This window comes from Marmota monax, unplaced genomic scaffold (genome assembly GCF_021218885.2).
Source record: "Marmota monax isolate L192 unplaced genomic scaffold, Marmota_monax_Labrador192_F-V1.1 WCK01_AAM20220418_F8-fsc00015, whole genome shotgun sequence".
Taxonomy (NCBI): domain Eukaryota; kingdom Metazoa; phylum Chordata; class Mammalia; order Rodentia; family Sciuridae; genus Marmota; species Marmota monax.
The window spans coordinates 26,721,520-26,736,486 of record NW_026692194.1 but is presented as its reverse complement, the minus strand read 5'-3'; the positions used below and the strand labels follow the sequence as shown (position 1 = coordinate 26,736,486).

Sequence of the window (14,967 nt, the reverse complement as noted above, 5' to 3'; positions counted from 1 at the left end):
ACCCACAACAGAAACTACTGGGAAAGGCTGCAAACGAAGGTGCAAGAAAACTTCACATCCTGTAGCTTAAGTATTGTAAAGGGTCAGAGAAATATTGTGATAAATTGAAATAAAAAAAAAAAACTTACAGCCTCAAAGTAAAGTTGTAAAGATGTTCTCAGGGATAAGCATCTGGCTAATCAGTCTGGAGAACATTTTGTTAGTTTTCCCATTTGTAAGACTCCCAGTCCAAGGCACAAAGAATAGCTTGCATGTCAGCTCTTGAGCTGTTCCAACCAATATGAAATTAAATAACAAGTTGTAGAATTTACATATGAACATGGCAGTTTTTCTCACTTAAATATAAAGAATTAGACAATAGGGCTGGGGATGTGGCTCAGTGGGAGTGCTTGCCTTGGCACATGTGAGGCACTGGGTTTGACCCTCAGGACCACGAAAAAATTAAAGGTATTGTTTCCATCTAAAAATAAAAAAAGAATTAGACAATGGACTAAGAGCTGAGTTGAACAGAAATTAGGAGACACATATTTTTAGCTTTTATTAAAATGAGCTAAAGAACAGATTCAGGCTATATATGCAAACATGAAGTCATCAAAGCATCTAATCCTATATGTAAGTTTTCTAAATATTTAAAGCTGTGTTTTTTAAATAGCATGATGTTATGTATATTTAAATAATACAACTAAAACTACTTTGCAGTAAATTGGTTCTAATAATTTAAATTATCATTATGCTAATTATCAAATGCTAATTGACAAATAGTTACAATTTCAACTGATTTGCAATATTCCTGCTTCTATACAGTTATGTTCTACAATACTAAGTAGACACGCAGCATCTTCAAAGTGACAATATTTAGTAACATGGTCAATAAGTAGTGCTCACAATAGAAAACATAACGTTAAAAATATGAAACATTTATATGCCTGTTGAGTGGGATTACCAGTTTTCAGCTTGATTAAGTTGTAGGTGTAAATAAATTATTGACTGAGCCCAAGTCCCTACTGCTGAAATAAAATCGTGATAATTTAGATACATGTGTAGAATTCCATTAAGTTATTGTCTAATGAAATTACTAAAAGTTTTTGCTGAAAATAGAAGTTTATTAAACATTGTTTGCCTGGATGGATATCTTCACAGCGCATGTGTCATTTCTAAGCTAACTGGAGTTAGATTAAAACATCAAAGGATGAGCATATATGACCCCAAATTTTAAGAGCACACATATTTTATTTACATTAATTAAAATCTAGTGAAAGTTAGCTTCAAAATCCACTTTTGTTTATAAAAGCTACCATGTTTAATGGTTGTCTGTCAACTAACGACTGTTGATTTGATGGAAGTAACAGGGTATAGCAGTCTGAATGTTTATGTGAGTGACTGAAAGCAAGCCAGGGAGAGAGAGAGAGAGAGAGAGAGAGAGGTTTCCTGGCTAGATCATACACGCCAAAATTTTATCTTGATATTGTTATTGAAAAACAACCCCTAAAGAGCCTCTTCTAACAGGAGTCATATCTAGAATACAAATGCTATATGCTACAGAGAATCATAGAAGTTTATGATGCAAGGCGCCTAGAAATCATCTAGTTTTTCTACCCTCTTATTTTATGAATAATAAAATAAAGTCCCCCAAAATTTCACATACTTTCAAGACTACACAGAGAGTTGCAGCCAGGCCAAGAACCTGGTTGTCCAAATTCCCAGATTCAATAATTTATTAGTCTCTAACTACAACTTTTTTTTTTTTTTGCACCAGGGAGTGAACCCAGGGGTGCTTAACCACTGAGCCACATCCCCAACCCTTTTTAAAATTTTTATTTTGAGACAGGATCTTGCTAAGTTGCTTAGGGCCTCTCTAAGTTGCTGAGGCTGGCTTTGAACTTTTGATCCTCCTGTCTCACCTACCCTTATTCCCCCAAGCTGCAGGGATTACAGGGTGTGACAATGTGCCCGATTCAACTACCACATTTATAGACTTCTAGTCTAATAAAACAAGAATGAAGCTGTCGAGTTAAAAATTTCAATACAGAACAAACATACATACATCCAGAACTTGCAAGTGACATTTATCTTCATGTCCTAACTAAATGCATAAGAAATTTCTGTCTTTACAATTAAACAAATACCTTACAGTAATTCCCCAGTGTTTTCAAGATATTACTGTTTGTGGATCATTTCTCTTCTGATAGTACATTCTAATTTTAAAAACTTGTGCAGGGGGTGGGGTGTGCAGAATTCTGTACCACTCAAGTTGTTCCAAAACCAGGCTTGGAAATCATTAGTGATGACAAATGACAAAGAAATTGCCAACTTGTTGAAAAATTGTAATTCTATGGCAAGTATGCAAAAGAAGCAAAAACAGCTTCAGAATTTATTTTTTTTTCAAGTTAACTTATTAATGTCTTCTTGTTGGAGAAATCTGCAGTGATATATCTAACTCAAAAGAAAGGAGATCTGTTTCCATCCTGCATTCTCTATCTGAAGGCTTTATTTTTACTCTTTTTAAATTTTTTTTTTAGTTGTATATAGACTGTTGTCAATGCCTTTATTTGTTTTTATATAGTGCTAGGATTGAACCCAGTGCCTCACACTTGCGAGGCAAGTGCTCTACCACTACAACTCCAGTCCTTATTTTTACTCTTTACCAATCATCTCCCCAATCCCAAGGATTTGAAATCACAACTTATTAGTGATTCAGTCTCCTTAATCTTCAAAAAGTGACCTGATAAAAGGATTTGGTGGTCAGGGCAAGTTGGAATGATTACATTCATATATTCCCAAGACTGCGTCAGAGACTACAGACAGGCCATGCCCCTTGGCTTCCAGGGCTAAGAGAGTTTAATTAAATGTTCTTTCTTTCTTTCCTTTTTTTTTTCTTTTTAATGAAACTCCTCTAAGAGTAAGTAAAGTCTATGGGGTTTCTGTTTTTATTTTTTGTTATTGTTGTTTTGTTTTAAACAGGAGATTGAATCCAGGGTCACTTAAACACTGAGCTATTTTAATTTTTTTATTTTGAGACAGGGTCTCCCTAAGTTGCTGAGGCTGGCCTCAAGCTTGTGATCCTCCAGCTTCAGCCTCTTGAGTTGCTGGGATTTTAGGCCTGCACCACCTTGACTGGCTCAAAGCCTTTAATGGTCAGCAAAGAGCACTGCAAAAAGGTAGTTTGGAGTCTCCCAGATACACATTATGAAGTCTGAGGAAACCTGCAAAGTGAGAAGAGATCATGCAGAGGGGGCATTCAGAGTGACATTCAGGTGGCATCACTCACCATGATGGTACAGGATTGGGACAGTGATAGATTAAAAGGTTGAAATTGGAAGGAATGAGACAAGAACCAGGTAAGCCAGAAATTGTACAATCCTCTAAAGGAAACACATGGTCATAGAATCAAGTGGGCCAAGGTGAAGAGCCTGGGGCAAGACTGCTTCCTGAATAGTTTTACAAGAGTCATCACTGAATTTGGGCACAGATACTGAAGTGCAACTGTCTTGCATTGGGCTGAGAAGTGCAAGGAAATTTTGTGTGGTTTGGTGGTGAGAGATTTGTACTTGAAACAGAAAAGAGCTTGAGGACTGTGCCCCAGAGTGATACAGGCCTGGGCAGCAATGCTATGTAGCCTGGGTCACCTAGGGACAACCACACTGGCAAATGTAACCAGAAGATTATTTTTCTTCACAGTAATATAACAATATGACTGTATCAGAACATTTTCTAAGGTTAGATGCTTTCTTCTCTCCCTTCCCCAGGGATACCCAGTGATAGATTTGAAGGAAAAAAGAGACAGAGAGATATGATAGTTTGAATTAATTATTTTTTTAAACAGGAAAAAACCACCACAACAAAATGTATTACATTCCTCAGGCATGGGAATATAGGACTCCTGAATTAATTCTTACATGAAAGCAAAAATAAGACAAGGCAGTTATCCCACCAATCCCTGCCAAAACTTCATCGTTAAACATACAACTGAAAGCAAAATAGATCATGGAGCCACATACTCCCTGCTCATTCTCTCTCTCTCTCTCTCTCTGTATTACATTATAGGTAGACATGCATGCATAATATGTGTATATGTTTGGGAGAGGTGGAGCAGATGAGGAGTTTGGTAATAAAAAGGCTTAAATTAAAAAAAAAAAAACTATGATGGCTAAAAAGAAATCTGTCAGTAAAGTTGCCTTTTATCTTTTCTTCCCCATTTTCCCTGAACCTGTGATATCATCCTATTTTAAAATGCAAGAAACACAAATCTGAAGAGGTACACTCTTGACAACAAGATGAAGTAATAAGACCCTGACAGCTTATATTTACCCCTGTCAAAGTCCTTCTACTGGACAAGAAATGATTGTTTAGATGCTGTAATTCCTTAGGAAAGTGGATGCTCCTAAATAACTGAATGAGATTTTCTGGAAGTTTACACAGCCATGTTTATAAGTGCAATAGATCTTCAGAGAAGAACATAGGGTGTTCTGTTTCCTTAATAACACTATATGCTTAATTCTTGGAGCCAGACACAAAGAATTTTTGCAATGTAGTATATGTGCAAAATTTGACGACATTTAGGCAAGCATGCCAGCCTAGGAGCATGCTTAATTTTTATTGATGGGAACATCATTTTTTTGTGCCTTCTGCCAGACAGTGATAGACAGCCCTCTACTATTTTACATGAGTTCCATATTAGCAAACTAAAAGTTTTTTCAATCATTCTGCTTCATTTTAGATTTCCAACATAAAGGCATCTACTATGATGGTTCAAAACTTATAAATATGTGTGTGTGTGTGTGTGTGTGTGTGTTGTATTAGGGGATTGTATGTCAAGTTCACTTGGGAAAATATTCCAGCACAATTCTGTCTTACCTATTGAAGTGTTTACCTCATTTTCTTTTTCTTATTTTGATAAGAGACACAAAATGAAATTAACTAAAAGACAACCTTTTTGCTTTTGTATGCATTTACAAACTGGACCTGTTTATGATGCCCTCAACAGTTTTGGGGCAGTACAAGTTTGTAGAAGCTATGGATGCCAATATTTGAAACAAAATATTGGCAATGAACTGTTCAGATAACACACTTAAGGAGGACTGGTTTAGGTATGAAGATGATTTAATCAGAAAAAAAGAATAGGGCATAATGAGGTACCATCAGAATAAGCAGGCAGTAATTCAAGAGCATTATTATCAGGAGGATAGTGATTCCTTGTTGTTTGTCCATAATTTGCTATGTATGGAATGTGTGTGGAATTTTCTCTAGCTAGCTTTAAAAATAGAATTGTCAGTGTCTCATGAGGCAGAGGAAATATAGAGTCTGCTCTGGAATCAAGGAATAAACCTAGATAACCTTTCAAATTTCCCATCCTACACCAATATAAACATGGAATACCAGTTTTGCTCAATAGATATAGTTACAATGAGAGTGAATTAAAATGCAGGAACAAAATGTCATTCCTTAAACAACATATAGGCAGGAGATTTGATAAGATATTATGTGTTAAGCTTTAAGATATTATGGGTTCAGTTGAAGCAGGATGATAAATGAAAATCTTTTTCATAAATTGAAGTATAAGTCCACAAATTCTCAATATAAATTGTCTAAGAGGGACAGCTCTGATGAAATTGAAAATGTCTCCTCCATATGTGCAGTTTCAGGCCTTATAACATTTAAAGAAAATGTTCTAAAAGATAAAGTTGGCATGTAAAAAGCACAGGGAAAGGAATCAGCAATGATCAGAGCAAAACAATTCTAGAAGGCATCTTAATTTTCATATGGCTCATTTGCATTTGAAACACTGAGAATTCCTATCTCGCTTGTACAAAAATATGTACATATTAAATTACTTTGCACTTGAAAGAACATTTTCCTAAATGTTTGGAAGATGATCAAATTTTAACTGGAGGACTTGTTTTCTTCCATCAGGTGTGGGGGAGATGTGGCTTCCTGGTATGAGAGGCAACAGTTGATTCTAATAGCAGAACAAGACAAAAATAAGAACGTAAATTGAAAACAATTCCTACAGGTACAGTTTGAGTTAAAGGTGGTAAAAAACAAAAAAAAGGATATGTATGGTACAAAGATGTCAAGAGCATCAATTCAAAAATCATGCTTAGTTACCTTTCCAAAAATGGCAATCTTCTGATACTTGAAAGTTAGGTTCTATTAGTTATTCCAGAATTTTCATGGATGTACTGTTATTTTATTCTGATACACTTATTTCTGAATATTTAGTCAATATTTAAAAGATAGCTCTATACCAGCTATAAAACAATAATTCCAAGGGTTGTCATTTCCCCATTTCACATTTTTAAAAGCTAGGATATTGGTCAAACAGCACGGGCTTCAAACCTCTTTACTACTACCTCTTAGACACTATTTACTTGTAAGGAAGATGTTGGTCATTCACTCAGAGATGTAGAAACCAGAATCTAGATAGAAATTTGAACTTATAAGATGTAATCACACTGAATGAAAAAAATCTTTCTGTAATTTTTAGTTTCTTTTCTGATATAGTAATTTCTAGGAATGTCCTCAGAAAGAGAACCAGAATCTGAATGGCATCCTCTTCCACCCCCTGGCCTTGCTCTCTGGGCCTTCCTAAGCAGAGGGAGCTGTTGAGTGTGGTCTCATGGTGGGTGCTGGACCGGCCCACGGTGTGTGGGTGGATAAGATGCCATTTACTAAGGGTACAGAACACATTGTAATCTTTTAAATGAGATTATCTAGTGCACACTGCCTTTGTGTTCCTTTTCCTTCTGTTGACCCGAGTCTTTGGAACCCTTCTGCAAAGTTTCTGCTTGGCATTAGTTGGACTCAGACTGTGAAGGAGAAGATGGCATGGCTGTGCACCAGAGCCTTAAAGGGAAAGCAGCACCTCAAGCCCCCAGCCCCCTCAAGGCCAGTGTGATGACAATTCCTCAGGTAGAAAAACAAATAAGGGTGGGGGCAAGAGGCAGGGTGGGCTGTGAGACTGTTGTTCCTCCCAAGCCAGTGGTGCAGAATAGGTGAGATATTTTTAAGGGAGCAATGAGCTTTTTTTACACAATTCACACTATATTTTAGATTGCTGCCTAAAACTTATTTAAACAAACTCTATTTTTTTTTTTTTGTTATATAAGTGTAATAGGCACTGGGCTTGATTTGTGAAAGATTAATAGTGAAGGGTAAATGAAATAAAAAGTTGGATACCCAGATATTTTACATACACAGAAATAATTTAACATTTCATTTTACTAATTAGTTTGATCTTTTTTTTCCTCCCAACAAACTTCTATTTTAACTACTAATAGATGGGGTTTGGCGGAGGGGAGACTATCTTTTCCTTTATGGAAGGCATGCTAATGAGAGGATAAATGACCAAAAACTAGATCAAAGATAGAAGATGGAAGATTAAGTAAACACAAAATGTGACAATGGTCAGCCTCTGATAAACTGAAAATTATCATCTTAGTTTATTAGTAAACTATATATGTGTGTGTGTATGTATATATATGTATATATATGCATAAATACTAATATATGTATATATGCATAAATATTAATATATTTATGCATATATATTAGTATTTATTAAATACCTTCCATATGTCAAATATTGTTTTAGGTGCTGGGTTTATAAAGTAAAAAAAAAAGAAAACCTCTAACCAAAAGAAACCTACTTTCATGAAGTTTCTGTTTTAACTTCAAAGTTATTCTGAGACCAAGTGAAGGACCTAATAAACTGCAAAATTAAGGTTAATCATAACAGTCACCATTTTGTTTTGCAATATTAGCCCATTTTAAGATATGATTTAATTCCCAGATGTCTGGTTTCATCCCTTTGTTTCTGACAAAGCTTGTCCTTGGTTTCAAGGTAAAGCCTAAAAAAGGCAGACCTAGCTGTCTTCATGGGTGAAAAATGGAAGAGTCAAATTTCTTTTATTGTGCATCTGGAGGCAACAGAAAGGGAACTGGATTCTTTGTAATGGAAGTAAAACTCAGTCCTGTTTAATCAGGGTTTCACTGTATAAAGTTATATTTTACGTACACGATCTGGCAGGTTGCCAATGTAGTAAACGAGTTATGTGATTATTTGAGTGCAAGCTGGCACAGTGGTGTGCACCCATAGTCCCAGTTACTTGGAAGGCTGAAGCAGGACGATTGCTTGAGGCTAGGAGTTGGAGACCAACCTAGGCAACATAGTGAGAGCCCATCTCAAAGAGAAAATAAGTGTAGTTGGAATAAGATTTCACAGCAATCTGAATATTTTCATAGTTTTAGATTTTATTACATCAATCATCAATATTTATTAATATAAACAAATGCAACTTAACCAGAACAGGAAAAGGTGTTGGCGTCTACCTTGTCTCACTTTGAAAGGTAGAAAAATGGAATAATTTTTAGAGCACATTAACTTTTGAATGGAGGTACCTGCTGACGCCTTCTGTTTCTTCCCTCATTACGTGCTTTTCTTTTCATTTGATCTTCTTGAAAGGAATCAAAGTAGGAGCTCTCTAGGAGTTGGGCACAGGTTAACCTGTCATCTGGATTCATCTTCAAACACCCCTTTGGAAGAATAGAAAAGCAAAGCAGGTATTTGAGGGGCTTATTTTATTACTGTGCCCCAAGCCCTGAACAATAACTTGATGGAGTAAACATAAGTTTAGAAAACCAAGTGTGTTTATTATATTTAACTGCTGAATGGAGCTGCCCTTTCGCCTGGTGCAGGGCACAAAACTGTAATTCTAGCTACTTGTGAGGCTGAGGCTGCAGGATTGCAAGTTCAAGGCCAGCCTGGAAAACTCATTGAGACCCTTTCTTGAAATAAAAAAATAAAGAGAGCAGGGGATGTAGCTCAGTGGTAAAGTGGTACTTCAATCCCTGGTACCAAACACAAAAACAAACAAAAAAATGGAGCTGCTCTTTTTTTTGCTGCTTCACGATAGAACTATGGATACTCAATGTCTCTGGGAAAGGCCACGTGTAGATGACATGTTCCCACTAAGACATATTTTCATCACTGGTGAAAGCAAACCATAGGAGTCTTTCAAGTGTTGAACTAGCAACATCAGCATGGCCCCAGGAGCTGGTTAGAATAGTAAATTCTAGGGTCCTACCTGCTGTAGCAAAAGTGCTAGAGCTGGGGCCTAGTATCCTGCACTTAACCAGCCCTTTAGGGTTATTCTGATGCCATATGCTGGAGTCTGAGAACCACCGGTATAAGATGGCTGAGGAAGGGTGAACCTCAGTAATGGGAAAGAACCCAAAACATGGAGAAATGAAATGTATTTTCATACCAGAGGAAGTAAAGGCCTAGGAACTAGGTATTGTGACACTTCATATTCAAGGCTATCAGGAGTCTCTAGGTGCCTCTGGGAGCAGGGAGCAGTGTGACAACAGAGGAACCACTGGCAATCCTGACACAAAAAGGTTTTCCCTGAGAAGCCTGATATTCTCCGGTCAGAGAATGAAGCTTTCCCGCATCTAATAAAGGCAGATTCCAATCCATAAAGAATTGGAGCAGTTTTACAACACCCGGGCACTGATGATGAAATTTCTTGTCTAAGCCCATAAAAGAGAAATGAGGGTCACTGACATAACAATATTGTTCTGAGGCAGTCAGGTATCCAGAAAACTGCATGCCTGATGCTGTCCCCAGCCATGGGCTGCCCTGTGACATCTGCTCCTTCCTGACCCAAGTTGACCTCAGATCTCTGAGACCCCTGTGAATGTTACAGGTCTCTAGGCACTGTCACCTGCCCCTTGGAGCAGTATTTGATTAGTCCTGCTCTTCAAGAAATGACCTTGCTCAGCATAACCAGACTCACCTGTCCCTCTGTGACTATGACTTGCTCCAGGCAGGTCACCCCTAAGTCATGATCCATGCATATATTAGTTCTAGCTGCTATGGGGAGGCAGTCTTCTCAAATCCTATTACTGTCAGGGCTATAACCAGACAGAAAGACTATTTTGAATACAAACTGTGGTAGTCTCTATTTCTTCATCACTTCCCAACTTCTGATTCCATCATTCCACACAAGTGGCTTTTGTTATTAACACCCATAACCTCTATTTCTATATCATAAATCTGATAGTTATTTTCAGTTCTGATCTCAATAGTATTAAATACTACTGACCAGGTCCTCCTCCTTTCCCCTGCCCTCTTGGTACTAGGGATTGAATCCAGGGGTGCTTAACCACTGAGCTACATCCCTAGCCCTTTTTATTGATCTTACTAAATTTCTGAGGCTGACCTTTCACTTGGAATCCTCCTGCCTCAGTCTGCAGAGTTGCTGGGATTACAGGCATGTGCCACGGTGCCCAGCTCAGGTCCTTCTTAAAACTCTCTTCTTGGTCTTTGCTTTTCCTTTCCTTTCCTTCCTCCTATCTCTTGACCACTCTCTTTCAACTAGCCATTGCTAGTGTACTATCTCCATAATGGTTGAATGGAATTCTTCCAGACTCAGTCCTAGCTTCCCCACTTCTCATCTATTCTTAGTTTCTACTGATATCATTAATGCCCATGATTTCAGTTATCAAAGTTTATCAGAGTTTTCCACATCTATAATTCTATTCCAGACCTGTCCTCTGAACTCCAGAACCACATATGTAACTGTCTACTTAATAATACTTCTTAGTCTTGAGAGCACTGTTACTGGTTGAATTGTGTTCCCCACAAAATACATGTTGAATTCCTAACTTGCAGTACCACACAATGTGACCTTGCTTGGAAATGAGGTCTTTGCAGATGTAATTAGTTCAGATGAGGTCATAATTAGTAAGTAGACCCCCCAATTCAGTTATTATTGGTATCCTTATAAGAAAATGAAAGACAGCACAGAGACAGACACATAGAGAATTCACATCTGTGCAATAATAGAGGTGGAGATTGCAGTTATAACATCACAAGCCAAGGAATGCCCAAGTCTCCCAGAAGCTGCAAGAGGCCAAGAAGGATCCTTGCCAAGAGACTTGAAAGGAAGTGTAGATCTGCCAACAGCTGGGAAACAGAGTCAGGCACCTCATCCTTGCCACTCTCTTCTTACTCCCCATGTATAAGTCATAATTAAGTCCTACCAGCTTTCCTTTCAAATATATCTTTAATTTATTCACATATTTTTCTTTCTTTTTTTTTTTGTGGTGCTGAGGATTGAACCCAGGGCCATGTGCATGCTCTACCAACTGAGCTATATCCCCAGCACTCATTCACATTCTTATATAGGCTTTTGATCTACTGAAATCTAGTTTTTTCCTCAATAAATACCTTCGAGTGTTTATTTCAAAGTGCATTTTCTGATTCTAAGAAGAAGCTTGGACTGGAACAATGTCCTGCTGATTAATTTTGGAAGCACTGATTTTGATTGGGTGGGAGCTAGGGCTGCTGAGTCCTTGCCTGCCTGGATTAATAACTTTCTGTACATCAAGAAGATGGTGAGTTTTCAGAGGTATACCCTGATAGATGTGCTTCCAATCTGGAAGAGGTCCTAAAGATGAGATATGAGAAATTGGAACTGTAAGTCCAAGTCAGGATCCTTTTCTTAAAAAACAAAACAAACAAAAACAACAACAACAACAAACAGAAGAAAACAAAAATGATTTTCAAATTTGGCAGAAAGTTCTCTAACAAAATCTCTAGTCATTTACAGTGTTCCTGATGATCATACAAACGGAAACAGTGGTAGGATGGTCAGGACTATGGAGACAAACGAGTAATCAATAATAAAGATTATGGCCATAGACTCATTTTAAACTCAATGAAGAGAACACAAAAGACCTGCCACAGATTGGCTTCTACATGTCACCACTATCCTTGGTACTGTCATTGGCCAACACTTCACCAACTTGAGCACCTTCCTGCATAGGTTATGATCTTGTATCTGGGAAAACTACCTGTTATTGCAAATAGTAGTTATTTGTTGTCAAAGAATTCTTAATTATCATTAATCTAAGATAATTTTATTTTATCTAACATAGGAGTCTAGGAGATAGTCTAGGAGTCTAGGAGATAGGGTGTGATCATGGAATAGCACAAGTCTTGACCACATAGAGAATTCTTGGATCCCTAATCAATACTTAATGGGTCTAAATCAAAGAGTTGAGTAACAAACCCAGCTTCATCTAATTCTTAGGCAAGCCATCAGGGTGCTTCCTCTTTGGAGATGAAGATCAGGAGCTTGTCCTATACCTTAATGTTTCTGTTCCCTAGAGTCGTGCTCTGTGGAGTTTTCAGGTTAACTTGAGGAACAACTACAGGCAGACTCTGGCCTACACCTGAGCATGGGTTGGGCTTTCAGTGTCTGACTGCTTGGAGGTTTTGCTAAATTGCTGGTGGGTCAGAACACTCACCAGAACAAGGGCAGGGAATTGGGCTTCTAAGAACAGGACCTGCAGAGTGTGGGGTGGAGGCAGGTCAGCTGGCAGCTGAAGTCACGTACAGCAGTGGTTAAGAGCACTGGTAAGAGCAGTGTCAGCTTTGAGGCGTCAGGCTCTGAGCCTCAGGAGGACTCAGACTGAAGAAGTCCAGCACCCTGGATAGCACCACAGCAGACACAAGCACCTAGCACAAATACTAATCTATAAAGTTGACTCTGGGTCATCTAAAAGGCCCACTGGCTAGACCAGATGAATTGCAAACTGAGTTGTATATCATGCCATCTAAGAGAATGTTTAAAGAGAACAAATTTCAAGGTCCTACTCATGGAGATTCTCCTTGTGAACTTAAGGCTAGATACATAAACTGTATTTTACAAACGTCCCAGATCATTCTGCTGAACAGCCACATTTAGAAAGTGCTGCTACAGACAGAACTTAACTGATTGTTAAGGACAGATATCACTTCTGGATCTTCATGCCCATCCCTCAGAGTACTTTCAGCATCCATGATGGATGGGTCACTAGCACCTGCTAGTGTGGCCTCCATTGGCTAAACACAAATGGCAGACATGTCATTGATAAGTTTCTTCAGCTTTGGATCAAAATTTGTTCTTTGTTTGACAATCTCTCTTGGGTCTACTGTATGGGATAGGTCTGCTCTATGGGGTAGGTCTCCTCTATGGGATAGGTCTGCATGGTTCTCTTCTGCCTGGTCTTAGCTACTAATTTTGGTGGATATGTTAGAACTGTTACTGCTTAAGCCACTGATGTCCCTTTAGCTAAAATTATTTTATAGTTCTTATCTTTTTTTTTTTTTTGGTGGTAGTGCTAGGGATAGAATCCAGGGCTTCACACTTGCTAGGTAAGGGCATTACAACTGAGCTACCCCATGATAATGATGTTCCTTATCTTTTTTTTTTTTTTTGAGAGAGAGAGAGAGAGAATATCTTTTTTTTTTTTTTTGTAGGTGGACACAACACAATGCCTTTATTTTTATGTGGTCCTGAGAATTGAACCCAGGTCCCGCCTGTGCTAGTCAAGCGCTCTACCACTGAGCCACAATCCCAGCCCTCCTTATCATTTTTAATGACTATATTTCACTTTGGAATTATTTGTCCATTCCTCCCAGAATTATTGGCTTTAGTCATTACAATTTGCAGTCAATAACAGTTATAATTAATTAAATTTTTGGTGCTGGGGATTAAACCCAGGGCTATAAGTATGCTAGGTATACCTGTTACCACTGAGCTATACCCCTAGCCCACTTATAATTAATTCTAAGTACCTTCATGAAATTCAAAGCCACAGGATAAGCATCTGAGAACTTTTCCTCAAGAGTTTCCTGGAAAACAAAATAAAGAATTTCAATGTTATATAACAACAAAGTAACATATATTTCTCATATATGTTAAATATTACAAGTGACATTAAGTACACTTCCCTTAATATGTTAGATAATTCCTTATATAGTTTTTTAAAAATCATGTTTTTACATATTTTATACTGATGTAAAATTCTGAAAGTCATTAAACTGGAGTTATTGTCTTAATTTCAAGAAAGTTGCACTGACTGTCTTGTAACTGGTGTTGGTTATTTTGGAGAGAAGGGGATGGGAAAGCTTCAAATCTGAAGCTAAAAAATATCTGCTTCTGAAATCCTACCATGGTGCTCTAGTATCTGTGCCTGATCTACTTATAAGGATGTTTTGAGCATTCATGAGAATATGTTGAACTACATGTATAAGATTATAGAAATCAACAAAGAGATAAACACAAGGTTCAGAGTAGTAAAGAAAGGAGATGGGGAAGCTCCAAAGACAATAGTAATATTCTATGTCTTTAACTTGGCTGTAGACTCATGTGAGTTTGTTGTATCTTATTTTTTAAACACATGTTTTATAAATATTCTTTGATAATCTTTAATATTATAATTCAACCCATAACCCTGTATTATATTTGTTGAAGATTTTAAGAAATAAAGTGAAAAATTCAGTATGCAAATCAAGGTATTATACCAACTAATTGATTTTAAATGAACAGGGTGTCTAGAGATAGTTGGGACTATTTGAACCTCAGGTTGCTCACACATGCCATAAATCATGATATGGCTTCTCAGACTTTCTCAGACATTTTCCCATCCCTATGCTGCTCTGATTCCAACACAGCTTGAGTGTGGATGCGTGCCTCTCTTGACATTCCTTTCCTTCCCTAGGCAGATTCTAGACCATATGGAGTTTTAAAGGTCATAGTCTGAACTTGGGTAACACAGACAGGAAATCAATGTCTACAGAGGGCAAGAGAGTCAAATGGTTATTGATACATTCCCAGATAAAGGCAGAGACCATAGCAAGAACACAGAGATGGTGGATAATTTGGAATTTAATGAGTATAAAAAGTTTTTTTTTTTTTTTTTTTTTTAGGGCCAGGACTAAATCCAGGGCCTTCCTTGCATATGCTAGGTAAATATTCTGCAAGTGAGCTAACTCCCCAAAAAGTTTTTTTTTTTAAATTGATTTGAACTTTGTTTCATAAGCTGAAAAAATTGAGCATGCATATCTTCAAAATAAGGAAGACTAAGTACTGTTTATGAAGAAATAATTATTTTGGGGAAAATTAACATCAGTGCTTT

The 14,967-nt window shown here is 37.5% G+C and overlaps 1 protein-coding gene across 1 annotated transcript in view; it reads right to left on the bottom strand.

Annotated features, from left to right (window-relative positions):
- Positions 1 to 513: 513 nt before the first annotated feature.
- Positions 514 to 14,967, bottom strand: part of Cdkl4 (cyclin dependent kinase like 4) — a 54,960-nt gene continuing 40,506 nt past the window's right edge. The window contains exons 8-10 of the mRNA XM_046425977.2: positions 13,625 to 13,681; positions 8,398 to 8,532; positions 514 to 5,956 (exon numbers count right to left, since the gene is read on the bottom strand). Coding sequence (XP_046281933.1) covers positions 5,855 to 5,956; positions 8,398 to 8,532; positions 13,625 to 13,681 — 294 coding nt within the window. The 3' untranslated portion in view covers positions 514 to 5,854. The remainder of the gene's footprint in view (positions 5,957 to 8,397; positions 8,533 to 13,624; positions 13,682 to 14,967) is intronic.